At 42.5% G+C, this 18,771-nt stretch overlaps 1 protein-coding gene across 7 annotated transcripts in view; it reads right to left on the reverse strand.

The window, feature by feature from the left end:
• DPP6 (dipeptidyl peptidase like 6) overlaps positions 1 to 18,771 on the reverse strand; it is a 787,036-nt gene that overhangs the window by 221,458 nt on the left and 546,807 nt on the right. For all 7 annotated transcript variants that reach the window (XM_084618426.1, XM_084618430.1, XM_084618428.1 and 4 more), the window contains 2 exons: positions 5,555 to 5,649; positions 85 to 159 (listed from right to left, as the gene is read on the reverse strand). In XM_084618426.1, the coding sequence (XP_084474552.1) occupies positions 85 to 159; positions 5,555 to 5,649 (170 nt within the window). The remainder of the gene's footprint in view (positions 1 to 84; positions 160 to 5,554; positions 5,650 to 18,771) is intronic.

Genomic DNA, 18,771 nt, shown 5'->3' on the forward strand with positions numbered 1-18,771 from the left:
AATGAAATTAAATATTGTATCAGAATCAAAGGGAAAAAGTGATTAATTTTTAATGTATATTGTCGATGAAATCGATGTACTTACTGGTTCAACGTCAAATGCGTAAAGCGCATACTCCCGATCAGGTGACACTTCATAGCGAATGGCCTTTAAGGACTCCTAAAAAATAATCAGATGTTAAAATACAAGAGATTTTGTAGTTCTAAAGCCTCATATGTCAAACTATTTTCATGCTCGTCATGGGGGGAGGGAGGGAGGGAAGTATTGTCTGACTTCATTTTTTTAGAAGACACTTGTAAATCCTACTTTGTCTTGATAAAAAGGTGAACAGATTATACACATCTGTGCATATGCCCTTACACCTGCACACCCTGTGGAGGCACAGTACCATGTCTCACTCATGTGTTTTTCTCCCCTGCTCATTTCCTTCCCTCACACTAAGATCCATCTACAGTACCACATATGTGTAGTCCTATGCAAAAAGCTGATGGAGTGGGAAGTAGGTGCAAATGCATGTCAGGATGGGGACAGAAAACACAGGATAGTAAAAACTGGAGAGGACTCTGTCCTTCTCTTCCCCTCAGAGGCTGAGCCTGTGTTGTTGTCTTCTCCTTTGTTTGTAAACTCCTGAGGCAGGAACCCCTGCCATCTTCTATACCTGGGACATGCCCAACACACTGCTGGTGCTGCATAAAAGCTACATTGTGACTTGGGTTATGTGCCTGCCCCATGGAGTAAGAACCCCCCTTGCATGCCTATGCAGGCTATCTTGGAGCTGACAGCATAGGAGTAAACAGGCCTACTTATTTTTTTACTTCCTCCCTGTAGCTGAAGGGCAGGAAGTGAATGAGAAGCAATAGGAAAAGCCTTGGTTCCACCCAATTATCCACAGTCACTGGTCGAGGTATCTGAGCCACCAAACAGGGGTGGAGGAATAGTAAATCACTGCTGGTACAGGCCAACCATAAAACATACTGCCACCCACCCCTAGTGAGAGCAATGCAGAATCAGAGTAGGGATTGTTCCTCACAGGGGTCTCTGAGTCACCATGTCTCCCAAGGTTGGTTCTGGGGTGATGTAGTTTACGTGCCAGCCTTTCCTGAGGGCCATGACTAAAATTAGCCCTAGCATTACCGTTAATATACAGCAGCTCCTGATACTGGTCTGGAGATGTCTCTTCCCTCCTCTGCTTATAATTTGTCTAGTGCAGGATGTCCCTTCCCCTTTCCTCTGTGGTTTTAATATGCAGTGCCAGCTCCAACAGGCCAAAGAGAGGTCACTCTAATATGTCTTTTATCCTCATGCTTTTAAATCCTTTTCTTCCACATAACAAATTGGACAGAATTCTTTGAGATATTACCAAGAAACACAATGAAGTAGGATCTTGGACATAGTGCAAGCGGACGGTATCACACAAAAAAGTCCTTCACAAGGTCAGAGAGCGGGTTTGAGTTGCACGAGTGCATTAAGAATCAGATGAGCTATCCAAAGGCAGAGGGCAGTGAGAAGTGAAAGCAGTTTAGACTAGAGGGGTGTCTGTAGGAGTGTGCCAGGCAGCACTGTCAGCATAAAGACAGAGTTTGTTTGCTGATATATTAATAATGCGAAGGAAGGAATCTGTGCCAAGACAATGAAAGTAGTTCTGACACAAGACTAGGATGAAAGAAGGGGGTGGATGGGATAGAAGGAATAAGTCAATGTAAATAAGATGGATAATAAAATCCATGACAAACTAGGCAGTCTAGAAGCATAAACAGATACGATGCTTATACAATACAGTTTGAGGTAGTGAGACAAAGGAAAAACAATCAAAAATTAGATGTTCCTTCAGTGGCTATATGATAAAACAGCACATGGGAAAAGGCTCTTCCACAAAGAACAGATCTAAAACCTCCAGCACAGGGCACGAGAAGCAGTAAAGAGTAAGCGAATACAGCTCTGCAGAGTTTAGAGACAGGGGCCCAATGTAATAGAGAGGAAGATCTTCTAGAGCCAAACAAAGGAAGCCACATTCAGAATATTGTGTGAGGTCCTGCATACCTTACCATCAAAAGTTATTGCAAGTCACAGTGTTATTGTAACATCTGAATAAGGTAGAGCGGGGTTCTCATACCAGGTCCATGGACTGCCATCAATTGGGCTGGAGAACCCACGTTGGTGATCTGCAGAATTAAATATTTTTGGGGGGGAAATCAAAGTAGTAGGGGATTGGGGGTTGGAAGGAGAGCTAGTCTGGAGACTATCTTTCTTTTATGGTATGGCCAAAAACTAAGAACCTATGGAATAAAAAGCAGACAGTGAAAGGCTATTTGAAGCCATAGAAAATAAAACTCATATGAATTCAGCTAAGAAGAGTCAGCTATTAAAGGAATCTAGTCTATTCCTCTACACAGAGCACAGATGATGCTCTCCGTGGGAATAACAGCATAGAGCAGTTATAGGAACAATTATTATATGCAGTTGGCAGAAAGTATTCAACAGAGACAGCCTGCTGGTCTAGATCCAACACGTGGTGCTGTCATGCAGAGAATGGATGAAAACAAGCCTCGGTCTGTTCATGGGCTGATGGTGCTCTTAGGCCATATTAGAGGGAGCATATACTGTGTGACCGTGCTCCGCACTGACCCGAAAGGCACAACCGATAGGTTCTGGAGAAAATTCCATTCAACAGTCATTGTCAGGGAACAGAGGCACCTCAGCATGTGGCCTTTGAGGCTGGTGGGAAATGAATAGGGAAAAAAAAAAACATGGGGGTTTCCTAGGAGGAAAGCATGAAATATTTGTCATATTGTAGAGTTGCACTACTAAACAAAGAAAGAGCTGGATGACTATTGGCTCTGTTGCAAGCTGAAACATGAAAACCACGACCAAACCCTTATTCCACAGGTCTAAAATACACATCAGGACACTAGTGGTATGTCCTTGAAGGCAGATGCGGTTTATTTATTCTCCCCTTCTTAGCTCCCTGATATGAATTTCTGTGGTTCAACTGAATTTCTGTGGTTTACTTTGTAAAGGTGCCAGGGAATCAGTCATTGACGTAATTAGCTATGCAGTGTCTGCTTGTGGACAAAGTTATGGTAAAACAGTACAGCCTCGGAGACGTAGCAAGGTGTGAAGGTAAAATGAAAACATGTGGCCTTTAAAGCTGGATATAGCACAATGATAAAAAGCTTGAAGACAGTACCTCAATATTGCTTTTAGGCAGATCTTTTAGGCATATTTAACACATTGACACTGTGCTAGAACTATGTATGAGGAAATTTGAGATTACTGCAGCGTGAAGTCAATATGGAATGTGGTTTTAGTATTTTCTTGAAGCCAAACAGGTTTCTGAACAAGGCTTTCTTGGGGGCGGGGGGGTTGGGTGGCAAAATTCAGTCCACAATTTCCAGTGCTCTTTTTAATAGCTGTTAGGCAATTATGTTAAACGTACCTTAGCTTTGTTCTGCTTTTGTGACCAGACATATTTCTGGGATCTTGGAAGGAGAAGAACCTTTGACTGCACCAAAACTTAGAGAAACAAAAGTTTGATGCCAAAGGGCAGTGGATTCTTTGATGGTGTTTTGCACCATTCCAGCCCTGCAAAGCAGGCAGAAAAGCAGCTCTACCAGCCATGTGGGGATTCCCCTGCATATGGGAATGCGATTGTTGGCTGGCAAAATGGCCTCTTGAAGGATGTTTCCAGTCAGTGCAACTTAGAGCAAAATGGCTTAGCATGGGGAGGATGGTGCATATGGATAAGAGAAAGCCCAATCCCTCCTATATGGGGGGAAAGTTAGGTAATAAACACTGTAGCTTTGAGGCAGCAGGCTTTCTGCTACATAGTCTTTTCTGAAGGGATTCGGGTGCAGCAAAAGGGAGAAATTCTACATATCTGGATGTATTAGCAGAGGACTGGGGCATCTGCACAGAGGATCAGACTCTCAGCAATATCCCCCAAGCCACCTTGCTTTCTGCCTTCCAAGGCAACTCCATGTAGCAGTGGTTCTTAACCTGGGGTGCATGCACTCCCTGGGGGTGCGAGATGCCCTTTCTGGGGGTGCGAGACATGCCAGATATTTTTAGAAGGTAAATCATCGAAAACACAAATTAAGCACAGGCACATAAATACAACTACTTTGTTTAATCAAACCTATGTATTTATTAACATGATATATTTTTAACGATTACTGTAATATACAAACAAAAATATATCTAGGTTTAAAGAACTGACCTACTTCAACAATTTTTGATAAGGGGTGCGAGAATATATTTTGAGAACCAAAGGGGTGCAGGCTGCAGTAAAGTTTAAAAACCATTAGAGCATTGCTGCTGTGTCTCCTCATCCTTGCCTGGCCTCAAAAACGCAGCAGGAGGGGATGAATGACTAGAAGAGTTAATCCTATCAGGGTTATATCTCCAGAAGGGCTTTCACAACATCAGAGAAGAAGGCAAGATGCCACTGATATTCAGTTCTGCTCCCTCCAATACAGTTTTGGGGTTTGAGGTCTTCTGCACCTTTCACACCAGTTTAGATAGGTATTTATATCGTGTTCCTGACTGAGGTGTTTAAATGCCTCTGGTGTCCCCTTGACGGTTACAATTGTGTGGGAATGATCTGAACCAGAGTGCACGGTAGAGACGAGATAGGCAGAACAGGTCATCCAAAGTGACAGGGATCTCTTGTCTATAGTGGAGTGGTGAATGATATTAATTTGCAGTATTAGCTTCTCATCCAGAATGTCTTCAGCTCAAATGCATGAGCATTAATTTTAGAACGACAATGAGGTTCATCTTTCATTACTGCTGTAAATACAAGTGTACTTTTTATGTCAGGCAATTGTCTTTTACTAACTAGATCTATTCATTTTTACAGCAAGTGTTGATAATATTCTGGTATTTAACATGTTAGCTTCGTCATCATGCTGGGTTAATTTGGAATATGATTTAATGTTACAAAACTTTTCCATTATCTTCTACATAGATACAATTCTGTCTTACGCATCAATTGGTTCTCTCAACTTACTACAGGAACCCCTTACTAACACCTTATTCCCATAACCCATTTGATTTTTCCCTGTAACCTGACATGCAGTAACCCCATTACATTGCTCCAGATGTTTTAAACAAAATTTCTTTTAATAATTTCATTCCAGTTCAAACTCTGTGCAAATGAAATCAGCATCTCCCAAGTGTTTGAAGAAATATTTGTGTGTGTGGGGAGGGGGGAAAGAATCAGTCCTAGCAGTGTAAAGCAAATTATAAATATATAATTGCAAAGTTCTTTAAAGTAACTGTGTAAAAGCCTAAGGTATTTCTCTTTCAGCGACATATGATATGCAAGGCTTGCTTCAAATACCTGTAGTAGAGAGTTTTCTGCAAACAGAAGGAAACTGAGCTTCTGGCTTAATAAAGAAAGCACAGATTCTATTTCACATTATCTGTAGTTGCTTAGTCCATAGTATTCTGTTTGGCAATACATGAAGTTGAAAATTAAACATCATTTTCTACTTTATTGACCTGAATGCAAGAAAACTGTGAAATTATTCTGCTTATTAAAGAAGATACTTACGATTTTTTTGTTTTCTATTAATACCATTGAATTGTTTGTTTCAACATTCCGCAGGATCACAGTGCCATTCTGGTTTCTATAAATGAATTCTTTATCTGCAGGAAAAAGAAAAAAGAACATTAAGGAAATTGGACAGATTTTAGCCAGCAAAGTTGTTTATTTATGTAGAACTAACTATGGATTTGTCCCAAAAAGAACTGCTAGTTTCTATTCTATTTAGTGTTCTTATACCACACTTATTCTAATCTATTCTGTATAGGGTCTAAAAACCTGCTCATGACTGTTGTCTCTGAGTTCCTTCCAGAAGTGCATTAAGTAACATGACTAACATCTGTGATGTTTCTGTTCTCTCATCTTCTGTCCAGGGGGAGAAATGTGTGCAGGGAAGTGTTTTCGTTCCGATTTTTTAATTATATACACATAGACATGCGCAGAGCAGGAGGGAGAGTGCTACACGTTTATTTTACAGAAAGCCAGGTCAAAGCAATGACAGGAAGGTCGTGAGGTTTGTGAGGGTCCTTTAGATGAGGGTTGGGCTTGATCAGTACTTTGATGGGAGAACACCGGAGAAAAATCATGGTACTGCACAAAAGGGTGTTTGAAGGTAGATCTCTTCTCTAGAGTCAGTAATGTCCTTGCATTCCAGTGGAGCATGCTGCTGGAGACTGCACCTTTCAAATAAAACCTAAAACTGAGGTCCTGACCACTTTATCATTAAAAGATCCCATGACACTTTTCAGACCTAGCTGAATTAAGAACTTGGGCTATTATTCTAGCTGCCTAAATTCCCCCTTCCAGTTTAAATTAGGGAAGCAATTCTTCACTTCCTGTCTTAAAATGCCACAAACCTGCCTCAACAGGTGGGGAAATTGATCGATCCGGCAATGACTGGGACAGTCCCAGTTGAAGGGGGAGGAGAATACACGCTGAGGGGATGCAGGGGGTGCCCCTCCCCTTCAGAGTTTCTAGCCACTCATTTGAGGAGTCCGGTGGCACCTTAAAGACTAACAGATTCATTTGGGCATAAGCTTTTGTGGGTAAAAAACCCCACTGCATCTGAAGAAGTGGGGTTTTTTACCCATGAAAGCTTATGCCCAAATAAGTCTGTTGGTCTTTAAGGTGCCACCGGACTCCTCATTGTTTTTGTGGATACAGACTAACACAGCTTCCCCTCTGATACTAGCCCCCCATTGACTAGCTTGGGGAGGAAGGGAGCTGATTGTTCCCTCAACTTCTCCTTTCACTAATTTAAACCCTAGCCTGGGCCAAGTGAAGCCTTTTTTTGTTTTGGATGCAACCGCATTTAAGAGATTTCAGCCCAATGTGATCAGGTAGTCTCATGAGAATTCTACCAGCTTGGGGCAAAGTCTTATGAGAACAGCTCACAAGATTCCAAGACTGTCAAATCCAAACCTGAATCTAAACTCTAGCCTTATTCTGGCCTCAAATTCTAGACTAAATCTAATCCAAATTCAAAAGCCATCTGCTCTATGCACCTCTATTCTGGATAGAAAGTATTGTTTAAGTGTACAACATTATTAGTATAAGTAACGTTGCTTAGCATATTTCTATATCTGCTTGCAAACCATCTTCTCCATTTGAATAAAATACCATTGAAATTTAATTGGCATAATGTATAAAATAAGTATACCAAGAGATACCAAGGTGTCAATACCAATTTCTCTTGGTATTGACACCTCCTCATCAATTATTGGGGTGGACCACATCCACCCTGATTGAATTGGCCTTGTCAACACTGGTTCTCCACTTGTAAAGTACTCCCTTCTCTTCATGTGCCAGTATATTTATGCTTGTATCTGTAATTTTCACTCCATGCATCTGAAGAAGTGGGTTTTTACCCACGAAAGCTTACGCCCAAATAAATCTGCTAGTCTTTAAGGTGCCACCGGACTCGTCGTTGTGTTATGTAGCAACGTGCGAGATCTTTCAATTATATATTCTATTCAGTATACAACAGGCCAACTTTAAGTGTGGTCAGATACACCATTCAAAGTATTAAGATATTTTCTAATTTCTAAGTAAATTGATTATTAAACCCTGACCCCCAACTGGAAGCTTGACTCAGAGACCTTAAGGTCAGAAGGGACCATCATGATCATCTAGTCTGACCTCCTGCACATTGCAGGTCACCCACTCCTGTAATAGATCCGTAACCTCCATCTGAGTTATTGAAGTCCTCAAATCATGGTTTAAAGACTTCAAGTTACAGGAAATTCACCATTTACAACTAGTTTAAATCTGCAAGTGATCTGTGTCCCATGCTACAGAGGAAGGGTCACTTCCCGCAGGGTTTCTGCCAATCTGATCAGGAGAAAATTCCTTCCCAACCCCAAATATGGCGATCAGTTAGATCCTGAGCATGTGGGCAAGACCCACCAGTCAGATACCTGGGAAAGAATTCTCTGTAGTAATTCAGAGTCCTCCCCATCTAGTGTCCCATCACTGGCCACTGTAGGTATTTGCTGCTAGCAGTCGCAGATCGGCTACATGCCATTGTAAGCAGTCTCATCATACCATCCCCTCCATAAACTTATCAAGCTCAGTCTTGAAGCCAGTTAGGTGTTTTGCCCACATTGCTCCCCTGGGAAGGCTGTTCCAGAACTTCAATCCTTTTGAACACATAGGTGAAGTATATTATTAATCAAATGGGTCTGTAGGTTTATTAATAATTAGTACTTATTTCTCAGACCATAACACAAACTGACAAGAATTATATTGCTCTCCCTAATGAAATCTCTACTAAACTTTTATTACTCCTTATTTCCCTGGTTACACTTACCCTAATGAAAACAAAATGCTTTAATGAACTGTAAATCTTCAAGGTTACTATGTAAATGCTATTCCATAGCTGGAAGTAGTAAACTTGCCTAAAAATTTAACAAGCTTAAAATCTTGTGTTAATCTCTTCTGTGTGTTTCTAGCACTACTAAAACACATTTTAAAAAGAGAAAACCAGCATTCATTTGTCAAGGCTCTATATCTTGCTATTATATTCAGAACAGGCCATCGATAAAGGGTCCAATTTAATGAACAGAAAATTGGTTTGCTTAAAGGAAGAACAAATTGATCCACACTGTGTTCCAGGCAAAACACAATAAGTTTTAGCTAGTCTTCTAGTCAGGTTATCTTAGTCATCAAACAAATCAATGAATAATATTAGGCTTTTGTTTTGAAATGTGTGATTTGTTCTGGTAAAAGACTATTCTTTTTAATGGGACGTACCTCAATCAAAGACAAAAGCAACACAGTAATCTTTGTCTCTAATGAATTCTGTTCAGCGAACTGATGAGAATTTGCAGTCTGATTAATAGCTGTCACTACAGTTGATAAAGGTCATCACTGAATCTCATTGTTTACATCTGCCTTTCGGTGTGGCTGCTATTCAGTGTAAATGTTGCTGAAAAATTGTAATTTTTAGGCATAATGCTGTTTATTCCACAATATAATGGATTTCTTGAACAGCAGAGTTAGAACATAAGAATGGCCCCAGTGGGTCAGACCAATGGTCCATCTAGTCCAGTACCCTGTCTTCTGACAGTGGCCAGTGGGAGTGAACAGAACAGGGCAATTTCGAGTGATCTATCCCATCAGCCAGTCTCAACTTCCAGCAGTCAGAAGTTTAGGTCACTTAGATTACTCCTCCCCCTCGTCCAACTTCCAGGAAATTGACCATTTGAAAGAATTTCTAAAAAAAATTCACATTTCTCCATTATTGATGATGACAAAAGTGTTCAGAAATAACCTTATGGGTTGACCCTGTATAATACAAGTGTGGAGCACTGAGAGTATTGGCACAAGGTAAAGGCACAATGACATGAAAACCAGACAATGCCACAGAACCCAATTCTGCATTAGTGAGTGTGCTGGGAAGCAGGAATTAGTCTTAGCAGCAGGCTGAGTATCCTTCTGAAGTCCCTGCCTCCTCAAACATGGCCATCCTCTGCCCACGCCCTGACTCTTTTATTCATTCTATACACTTGAACGTAAGAGAAAGGGCACACACAGGACTTGAGATATTCTGCTACCCAGTGCATAAGGATTGTGCATAACCTTACATGAAGCTTCTACTTGTTGGACACAACAGGGGCCAGATCCTGCTCCAGTAAAGTCAACAGTCAAACTCCCATTGATTTCAATGGAGCAGGATTGGGTAAGGACTTGGAGTAAAATTTTCAAAAGGGCCTTAAAACCAGATTATCAAAGGTATTTAGAGGCCTACAGGTACAGATACAGAAAGGCACCTACTAGGATTTCCAAAAGCACCTATCCTGTTGAATTCAATTTATTTCAAGGGGATTTAGGTGCCTAACCTGCTTAGATACTTAATTGCCACTGAAATCAACTCACAGTCTCAAACAATTGAATTCAAACCCACTGAAAGTCAAGGAGACTTTGGATCCTAAGTGCCTATGTCTCTTTCAAAAATTGGACTTAGGTGAAAATTTTGCTGTTGAGGGCTCAATGTCTACAGTGCAGAACTTGCCTTTATTGAAATACAACAGGCCACAACTAATTTGGCTTCATTCCTTAAAAGGGAAGCTTCATGATTACCCACCTCCTCTTCTGAAGGCTTTTTATCTGCACGGGTATGGTTTTTTTTAAAGTTACTGATGCTGTAAATTATTAAACCTTCCCACACATTGTCCTAAATCTAAGAATTCAGTATAGACCTGCTTCACTGCACATAAGATGAACAAGTGAACCTCTAATGTACCATCATGACCTCTCCTAGATTGAATAAACACATAGGACAGATCCTGCTAATCTTACACCTGCATGTAGTCCCACTGAATCCACGGAACTCCTTGTATGAGTAAAAAGAGCCAGGCCGTGCCTACAATGCGAAGGTTTTGCTGGTATACTAATACCAGTGTAGTTAAACTCGCAAGACCAATTCGTGTGGCTGAAGTTATATCGGTATACAAGTGCTCATACTAGTATCGCTTAAATTGGTTCCTCTCACCAGTTGAAGCTACACTAGTATGAGCACAGTTATACCAGTAAAACTGCATCTACACTGGGGCTTTTACTGGTGTAGCTTTCTTGGTTAAAAATTTTTTTTTTAAAAATCAGCCCCCTAACTGACATGTGTTACCTACCAGCTCTGTGTTCTTCGGGAACCAGGGCGCAGTATCCAGCCTGTCTGACTCACGAAAGACCTCTCCCCCCACCCCGACACAGCCTCTGCTTGAACCAACGCCGATCAGAAGAAAGACTTAGAAAAAGCAGTGAAAAGGGAGTGGGAGACCCACCTAAACCCCTCCAGACAAGGGTGACAGGATTAAGGAAACTCCCCTAGCCTCAATTGCATCGAAGATGGGACAGGGAGGCATCCCCATGAGCAGACAGAATGGAGAACAGCGATTCCAAGGCAAGAACCACACGGAACTCTGGGACCAGAAAAGCAGGGAAGCACTGCATGATGGGGAATCTCTGCTCCAGATGTTAATGAACCCATGCCTGCACACACCCAGCTCAGTAGTTATCAGACCAATTCTAGTAATAAATCCTTTATTGGTATCCAAAATACTGAAGTTGCCTAACTGCATTGTGAGCTCCCTCGAAGGAACGCTATCCATAGCCAGGAATGATCCATTCCTATTGTCTAGCCTGAACAAAACAACTTTGGTATACTCCCTTGAGCCATCAGTTTACCCACAAACAAACCTAGTGTTCTCCCTTGAACCATTGTTCTTTCCCTACAAAAACTCCTACCCATGCTCAAGTAAGTGCTCTTTTGCTTGGATCCAAAATCTGCATCAGTTTCATTGGGACTTCATCCTCTCCTGACTGATCGTCCTGGGGGCTCTGCCTGACTCCAGCATTCCAGACCCTTAGCTACCACCACCACCTGGGACCCCTGATCGATTCAAGCTTCACGGAGTGGTGAGAACCCAGCTCTCTCTCTAAGTACAGCCTTCTGACCCTGACTTGTGCGATCAGTTATAGTTTTCTAAACCTGACTTTTATAATCAAATTTAAGTTAGACTTAATATTATAACTGTTTTGTTTGTTTGACTCCCCTTGTATGGTTATTACCTAGCAAGAAATAACTTTCATGGTTAAGCTGGTTGCTTCTCTCTCTCTCTCTGCAGCAACACTCCTCATACCTAAGCTAAAGATCCCTGCAGCGCCCAAAAACCCTGTGGGGTTTGCTCATCCGGTGGGTTACTACCAGAACAATTGTAACGTGAAAGTGGGGAGAAGGACGTGCTGAGTCCAGGGGCATATAAGGGTGGCAGCTTGAAAGTGCTGCTTGACCCAACCGGCTCAGGCGTGCTCTATTCTGGTGCGGTGCCCATGGCATGTGAGGGTGACAGCTTGGAGGTAGGTGCTGCTCGATCCAGCCTGCTGAGTCCAAGGGCCTATGACGGTGACAGCTTGGAAGTGCTGCTAGACCCAGCTTACTGAGTCCAGGGACATATAAGGGGTCACCTTGGGAGTGCTGATTAACTCGTCCTCTCAGACGTGCTCTGTTAATGTGTGTGTCCATCTGATTCTGGGGCTGGAAGAACCCAGCCCTGGGGAACCTAGCTCCTGCAGGACAGCTCCATAGGGAGGGAACTTGCAGCAGGGAGAAGTAGAGCTCCATATGAGAACACAAGGGACACAGGCAGTACATTGATAGAAATACAGAACCCCCTCTCCCCACGAAGAGTAACCCTAATAAATGAGCAAACCGCAAAGTAATGGGCAAATCTGGTAACACATGGATGGCTACATTGGTAAAACTTTTAAGTGTAGACCAGGCCCAGGATTTCGCCCTTGATTAAAAAAAACAACCCAGAGTGAGCTGTATACAAATGGAGAGCAACGTATATATTCTTGAACAACCACCAGCAACAACAACAACAAAGGCTTCAGTTAATATCATTTTAGGGACTGTGTGCACCTAAGTCCATGTTTTATAGAGATACCAATTGACTAGATGGACTTATATCAATTTAATGATTTGTTCTTCCAGAGCCACCCTTCAAATCATCTGCCAAAAGATCCTGTCAGCGAAGAGAGTGTCCACTGAGAATCATTTAACACATTTTAACTCGTTACACAGTTTATTATGGATTTCTGCCAGCTTACAAGGCCCAATATTCTGTGCCCTTTTTAGCCACAAGCCAGAAAAATTCCGCAGAAGAACACAATGAGAGATGCAGAGAAACTAATGAAAGAAATCATTATGCCAACACAATTTAATGTATGTTTTACAAGGCAATAGTTAAAAGGACATTTGTGCTTCTAAATGCCCTTTGGACATATCCAAGCACAACCCAGGGGTCACAAGCAACCTAAAAGATGACACTCTCTGATTACATTTACTTTTTATGGCAACCATACTAAATGGGTATCCATATTTCTTTGAAATTAAGTGAATTTTAACTTCAAACCTGAAAGAGTTGTGGGTAACCAATGCATGACATCATTTGTCAGCAACAGTTTCCTTTCTTGTGTGTGTGTGTGTGTGTGTCCGTTAGATTGGTTACCCAGGACTCTGTCAACTCTGTACTCTCTTGCAGCACATCCTGCTTCCTCTCCATTAGTATGAACCAAGAAGAAACGCAGAGCTCCCACTTAAAGGGGTGGTACACTGCACTGTGGCTCAAAATTTCGTTAGTGATTTTGGGTGCCTCCATTTTCAGATGTCCAACTCAACACATCCTAAACGGGTTTTATTTTCAGAAAATGCTAAGCACTGGTGTCTGAGAATCAGGTGCCTTCCTGACGTCTCAAGTTGGGCAGCCAAATAACTGACCTCTATTGAAATATTGTGCCGGTGATCCTTCCAGATACCCCATGGTAAAAATAAGGTTGACCACAGCCGGACATGAGAAGTTCTAAGGAATTACAGTCTGGACTAGGGGACAAATATTTACATCAGTGTCAAAGAACAGGAAGAAATAATGGCTTTACAACCATTCTATCAATATTAAACTGATACAGTAATAACATCCAATATTATAGCTCAGAGATAGGAACACAAGATGCATGAGAGACTGATAATCTTTTGAGAAGAATTTTCCTGTTACATTATTTGTCTCTAGAGAGCATAACTATTTGTTCAATGATATAGAGCAATAAGAATTTCATCCAGATAAATACAAAATAATGTAGCCTTTTGTTACCTTTTCAGACTTCAGCAAACACAACAAATGACTGAAAGGCATAAAAATAGAAATTCTAAAATTGTCATGCAGCTACTTTTCAGACATCACAGTAAAAACCAGAAAGTCACATTAGAACTGTTAGGACAGGTTCAGTCTGTGATAGAGAATGCCCTAATTAGTGGTCTAATCAAGAATCACGCAAAGAAAAAATGACATCTCAAGACAATGACAATTAGACAATGTCAACAGAGTAGGCTGTAGACCGCCCTACAAGAGCAGTTTGACTCTGCTTTCTCATGGCTGAAGTTATTCTGGAGTACGCAATGTAACCTGCTGTGATTTAGTTGTTCACTGGGCATACCTAATGTTGTTGGACCATCGGAAGAAGGTAAGGTATCTTTTGTTGTATTTCTCACCATTGCAGCTCACATGAAGGAGCACATTTGCAACAGATCCCGCTTCCACTAACGTTAGCCACATTAACTAGCTGATAGTTAATATCTGACAGACTTACAGAATTCTCTCAGTGAATCCAGTGAGCTTCACAGGAAGTGAAATTACTGAGTCCAATACTAACTGGAAAGGAACTTTTCAGATAGGAAGAATGTAATTATTTGAGTTGGAGTTGAGCCAAGACACCAATATTAATATCCGTTCTCTTCCTGAAAGGTGCCATAGTATCTTTAATGACCACAAGCAGTCAGGACCTTGGTTTTATATTGCATCTGAAAGACAAAACTTCCGGCGGTGCAATGGCCCCTAATACCAAGACGCTGGGTGGGGAGTTGGGGGGAGGAAGGAAAGGGGGTGAGGGGAAGGGAGGCGTGGCTCAGCACCATGGCAGTGGGAAGGTTCCATCTGCTGACTCATCACTGCCAATTCCTACCCCTACCTGGGATTTCCCTGATGTTGTCCCAGTCAAGGGTTAATCAGGCCTACCCGGTTAGCATTTACAATCAAACAAGCTAACAGCCAGGATGTAGGACTGTAAGATAGTGTTTGAGACACAGACTGTATTAATATTCATTGGGAATTAATAAATGACTCACGCAATGGAATGGAATGAGGCTAAATGAGAGAAAAATATTTTACTTCCCTCTTTCCCATTGAGGTTTCTATTTATGTTATTTTCAGGCTCAAATCCTACCACACTGCCTTAGCAGACACAGGGACCTGAGAAGCAGTGCAGTTACCATCCACTGGGGGAAGGTGGGATTCAAAAATCTCATGCACAGGGTACCAAGGCCCTTGCACCTCAATGCGTAGAAGGCTTGGGGGAAAGGATGAAGAAAAGGGACAGGGACAGGGACAGGATGGAGGATAGCTCAGACATAGGTGAGAGGTTTATTGCAGGAGTGGGTGGGTGAGATTCTGTGACCTGCATTATGCAGGAGGTCAGACTAGATGATCATAATGGTCCCTTCTGACCTTAATATCTATGAGTCTATAAGGCAGTCAACCCAAGGCTACACAAATCCAGCAGCCGTTCACACCACAGTGGGGGATGCAACTCTCCAAGGGATCACTGTTGCCTCTGTGCATTGTGGGGGAGGATTTAAGGCCCTGTGGGATTTAGGCCTTACAGCGTATGAGGAATTGCATTTCTGCTCTTATGCTAAAGAATAACATTTTATTGTCACAATAGCAACAGAACCTGCAAACTTTGAACCTAGAAATGCTGCATGTAGCATGGAGTACCATTTGTATTCACTAGGTAACCATGCCCTCTCTCAGCAAACCACTGAGGTGATAAAGCAGCCTGCAAGCACTGAGTCTGCAATAGGCTTACAGATTAAAAACAGCCAACCTTCCAGCCAAACAATTCACCTGGACATCTGAACACGCACACATGGAATGTAAATTGTGAAGGGCTTGGGAATTCCAGTCAAAACAATGTTTTCTGAGTGATGAGAAATAGCAAGCATGACAGGCTGAGGTGAAGAGGCTGCTCTGTCTGTGATCAGCGCACAGATAAGTACCATACAAACGGGCCCAATCCTGCAAGGTGCAGAGCGACCACAGCTCCCACTGATTGATTTCGAGAGCAGAGGAATTAGATTGTGAGAAAACAAGGACAGAATGAGACAAAGTACAAAGAAGAGGAAATTTAAAGCAACAGAAAAGGGAACTAGGGAAAGTCTGGTGGGAGACAAACACAACAGAGAGATTAATAGAAATGCAATGAGTGGGAAGAGAAAGTCCAAGAACAGGATGGTGAAGAAGCCAAGCTTAGAAAGTAATACTGATTTTATTCTGCATTCATGATATGAGAAGCTGTAAATTTTTATATATTTTAGAGTGTAGGTCTGGTTCTGGCTTAACTGCTCACTTTGGGTAGTACCTCTCTTGCTGCAATCAATGGGATAACTTGCATAGTAACTCAGTGCAAAGGAGGCAGAGCTGACTCATCAGAGTTTCTCTGAGGGGCAGCCATTGTGTGTTCCTCACTATAGCACCAAGGATTCAGATGACGCCAAACAAGAAATAACACGGTACAAGCTCACTAAGCCTTGTGCTGCTAAAATGCTTGCTTTGTGATCCATATAAACAAAAACTATAGCTTGCCCCCAAAAGTGGGCAAAGCTGGAACAGCAGAGTGTTGCAATGAAGCCTTATAAAATTAAGGTCTCATTTTTACCAGCCATGCTGCAGTGTGTCTTTCAATCTTCTATGAAGTGTAGTCACAAACAATTACAATTAAACCCCCAAATTACTGGTGAATCCACAACCCAATGCACATCCCAAGCACCTTGGTCAGAGGCTGGGAAAAACACAACGAGGAAAGGGAGAGAACTCCTCCCATCTACCCAGTCTTTGGGGTGGCACCAAAGCTGCTCTGCAGTGGGGGATGAGGAAATCAGAGAACCTATGTACCAGGGGACTTCTAGCTCGCAGCCTAGGCACACCCTTGACTCACCCACAATTTTACCTCCCCATCTCCCCCACTCATGAGTATTGCTACAGAACGATGGCCAATGGAGCTGGCCTCCATGGCACACAGAGGTGTGCCCCCTGTGTAGCTCATTAGGAACACAGTTCTCCAGCCTCAACGCAGCTCCGCTCTCTGCCAACAAGCAAGGGCCTGGTTAGCTAAGGGACAGCTTCTCTTCCCTTGCCATAGCACCACATCTGGGACCTACAGTGGCACTTGAGCTGACCACACCCTAGTTAAAAAGGGAGGGAGCCTGTGCCTGGGCATTTCCAGGCGGATTCCTCGGCTCTCTGACTTTTATTTGAGGGCTGTTACTCAGCAGTGCAGAAATAAGCGACCTTTTAATATACTCCCAGACACTGCTGTAAGGAAGCAGCTAGGAACAGGGAACAGCTTGCCCACAACAACATGAGTACAGCCCTTCATTCTGGGAGGAAACTCATTTTTATCTTTCTGGCATTATGGGTCATTATCGTTTTACTGCCTTTAGCACTTTTTGCATGAAGAGCTAAGATGAAAACTTTTCTAAATAGGTGATTTACTGTAATTTAGCTAACTGCTGAATATCACATTGCATTGGTACATTAAGTAAGCACAACATGACAGAGTGTGCTTTATTATGCAAGAAGTAGTTTTAATCATTCATCACTTCAATGCAGCACATACCCACTGCAACAATCTGATGCTTTTTCAGTGGCAGCATTCAAGTAAAACAATTATATCCCAGGCAAATTAAAGGTGGAAAGAGCCCCCACCATCTACATGCATCTAGCAGCCTTTTAAATTTACATGTCCAAGGTTAAAAGAGAGGCTGAGGTCTCCTAGAAAAATATATACATCAGTTACAAAATTCTATTTATATCTTTTGTCTGATCCCAAACCCTGGAAAATCCAAGTTAGAAAAAGATTAGTTTGTCCAGATACAGAGCAGAACTGGGACCAAACCCAAGTCTTAAACCCAAAATTTGATGAGGTGGAGTTCCGGATTAAGAGACAGATTATGCGGCTAGCTCTAAGGGTCTGAACCAAACCCCCAGGTCAGAACAGCCCTGGTTTGGATGGGGATCCCAGCTTTGTAGTTCAGGTGTATCCATCTTTGGTAAAGCTGTGCTCGCTAAAGATCCGGGTGAGAAACGGGGACCCGATTTCAGTTTCACAGAAGTGCCTCTACCCTGGCTCTGGATGCTTTTACAATATGGCAGCATGTACAAAATACTTAAAATAGACAAAAAATACACAAACAAAAATCCCCCACCCAAGCACACCCATAAACTGCCCAACCTATCCAGATCAATATAAAATCTCCCCAAAATAACAACAGCAAAAACCACCTCTAACCATCCACAAACCTCACAGAACCCCTGGGGGAAAGGTGAGCTTTGTGGTGAATCAACCAAGCACAAGAAGGAAGTTCCAGAGCCGAGATATCTGCCTGGAAATGCCCTGGCACAGGCCCCCTCCCTTTATAACTAGGGTGTGGTCAGCTCAAGTGCCTCTGGAGTTCCCAGACGTGGTGTTATGACAAGGGAAGAGAAGCTGTCCCTTAGGTAACCAGGCCCTAAATTGTTTAGGGCAAGCTAGGTTAAAACCAACACTTTGATCTCCACCCAGAAACTAAATGGCACTCAGTCCATGGGTCAGCCGTACCCTATGCAGGTAATCTCATAGGCCAGGACACCTTGTAGTGGCTGCTCCTTTTAAACTTCCCCAGATCCACACCGTTCTCAGGCAGAGAGACTCCAACAGTCGGCTGCTGGTGGGAGCATCACTCCGGGACATTGCTTTTCACTCCCGAACGCATGGGGGCTTATCTGCCTCATTTAGCTTGCCTTCACACAGTGGAGCATGTGACCCTAAGTGTTACCCATAAATGTAATAATCCATTTGACACCGAGAAGAAACAGAATCTATGAATAAATTTTCATTAAAATGTGACCCCACGGCTGGCTCTCTTAATCCCCCTGTGCGTTTCCTTACCTCTTTGCCTCTGCTCCCAACTGTATTACAGATGTTAGCAGTCCTGATAGAGCACAAAGCCAGTTAAAAGACGTTTCGCTCTTTCTCTTCATGTTCAGGCCGGCAGGGTGCTTCGGTTGCCGTACCAATGGAAGGAAATGTTTGAATATTAACAAGCAAATTAGGTTGTGCCTGTAGCTTTGCAT

This window comes from Lepidochelys olivacea (genome assembly GCF_965140295.1).
Source record: "Lepidochelys olivacea isolate rLepOli2 genome assembly, chromosome: 2".
NCBI classification, from domain to species: domain Eukaryota; kingdom Metazoa; phylum Chordata; order Testudines; family Cheloniidae; genus Lepidochelys; species Lepidochelys olivacea.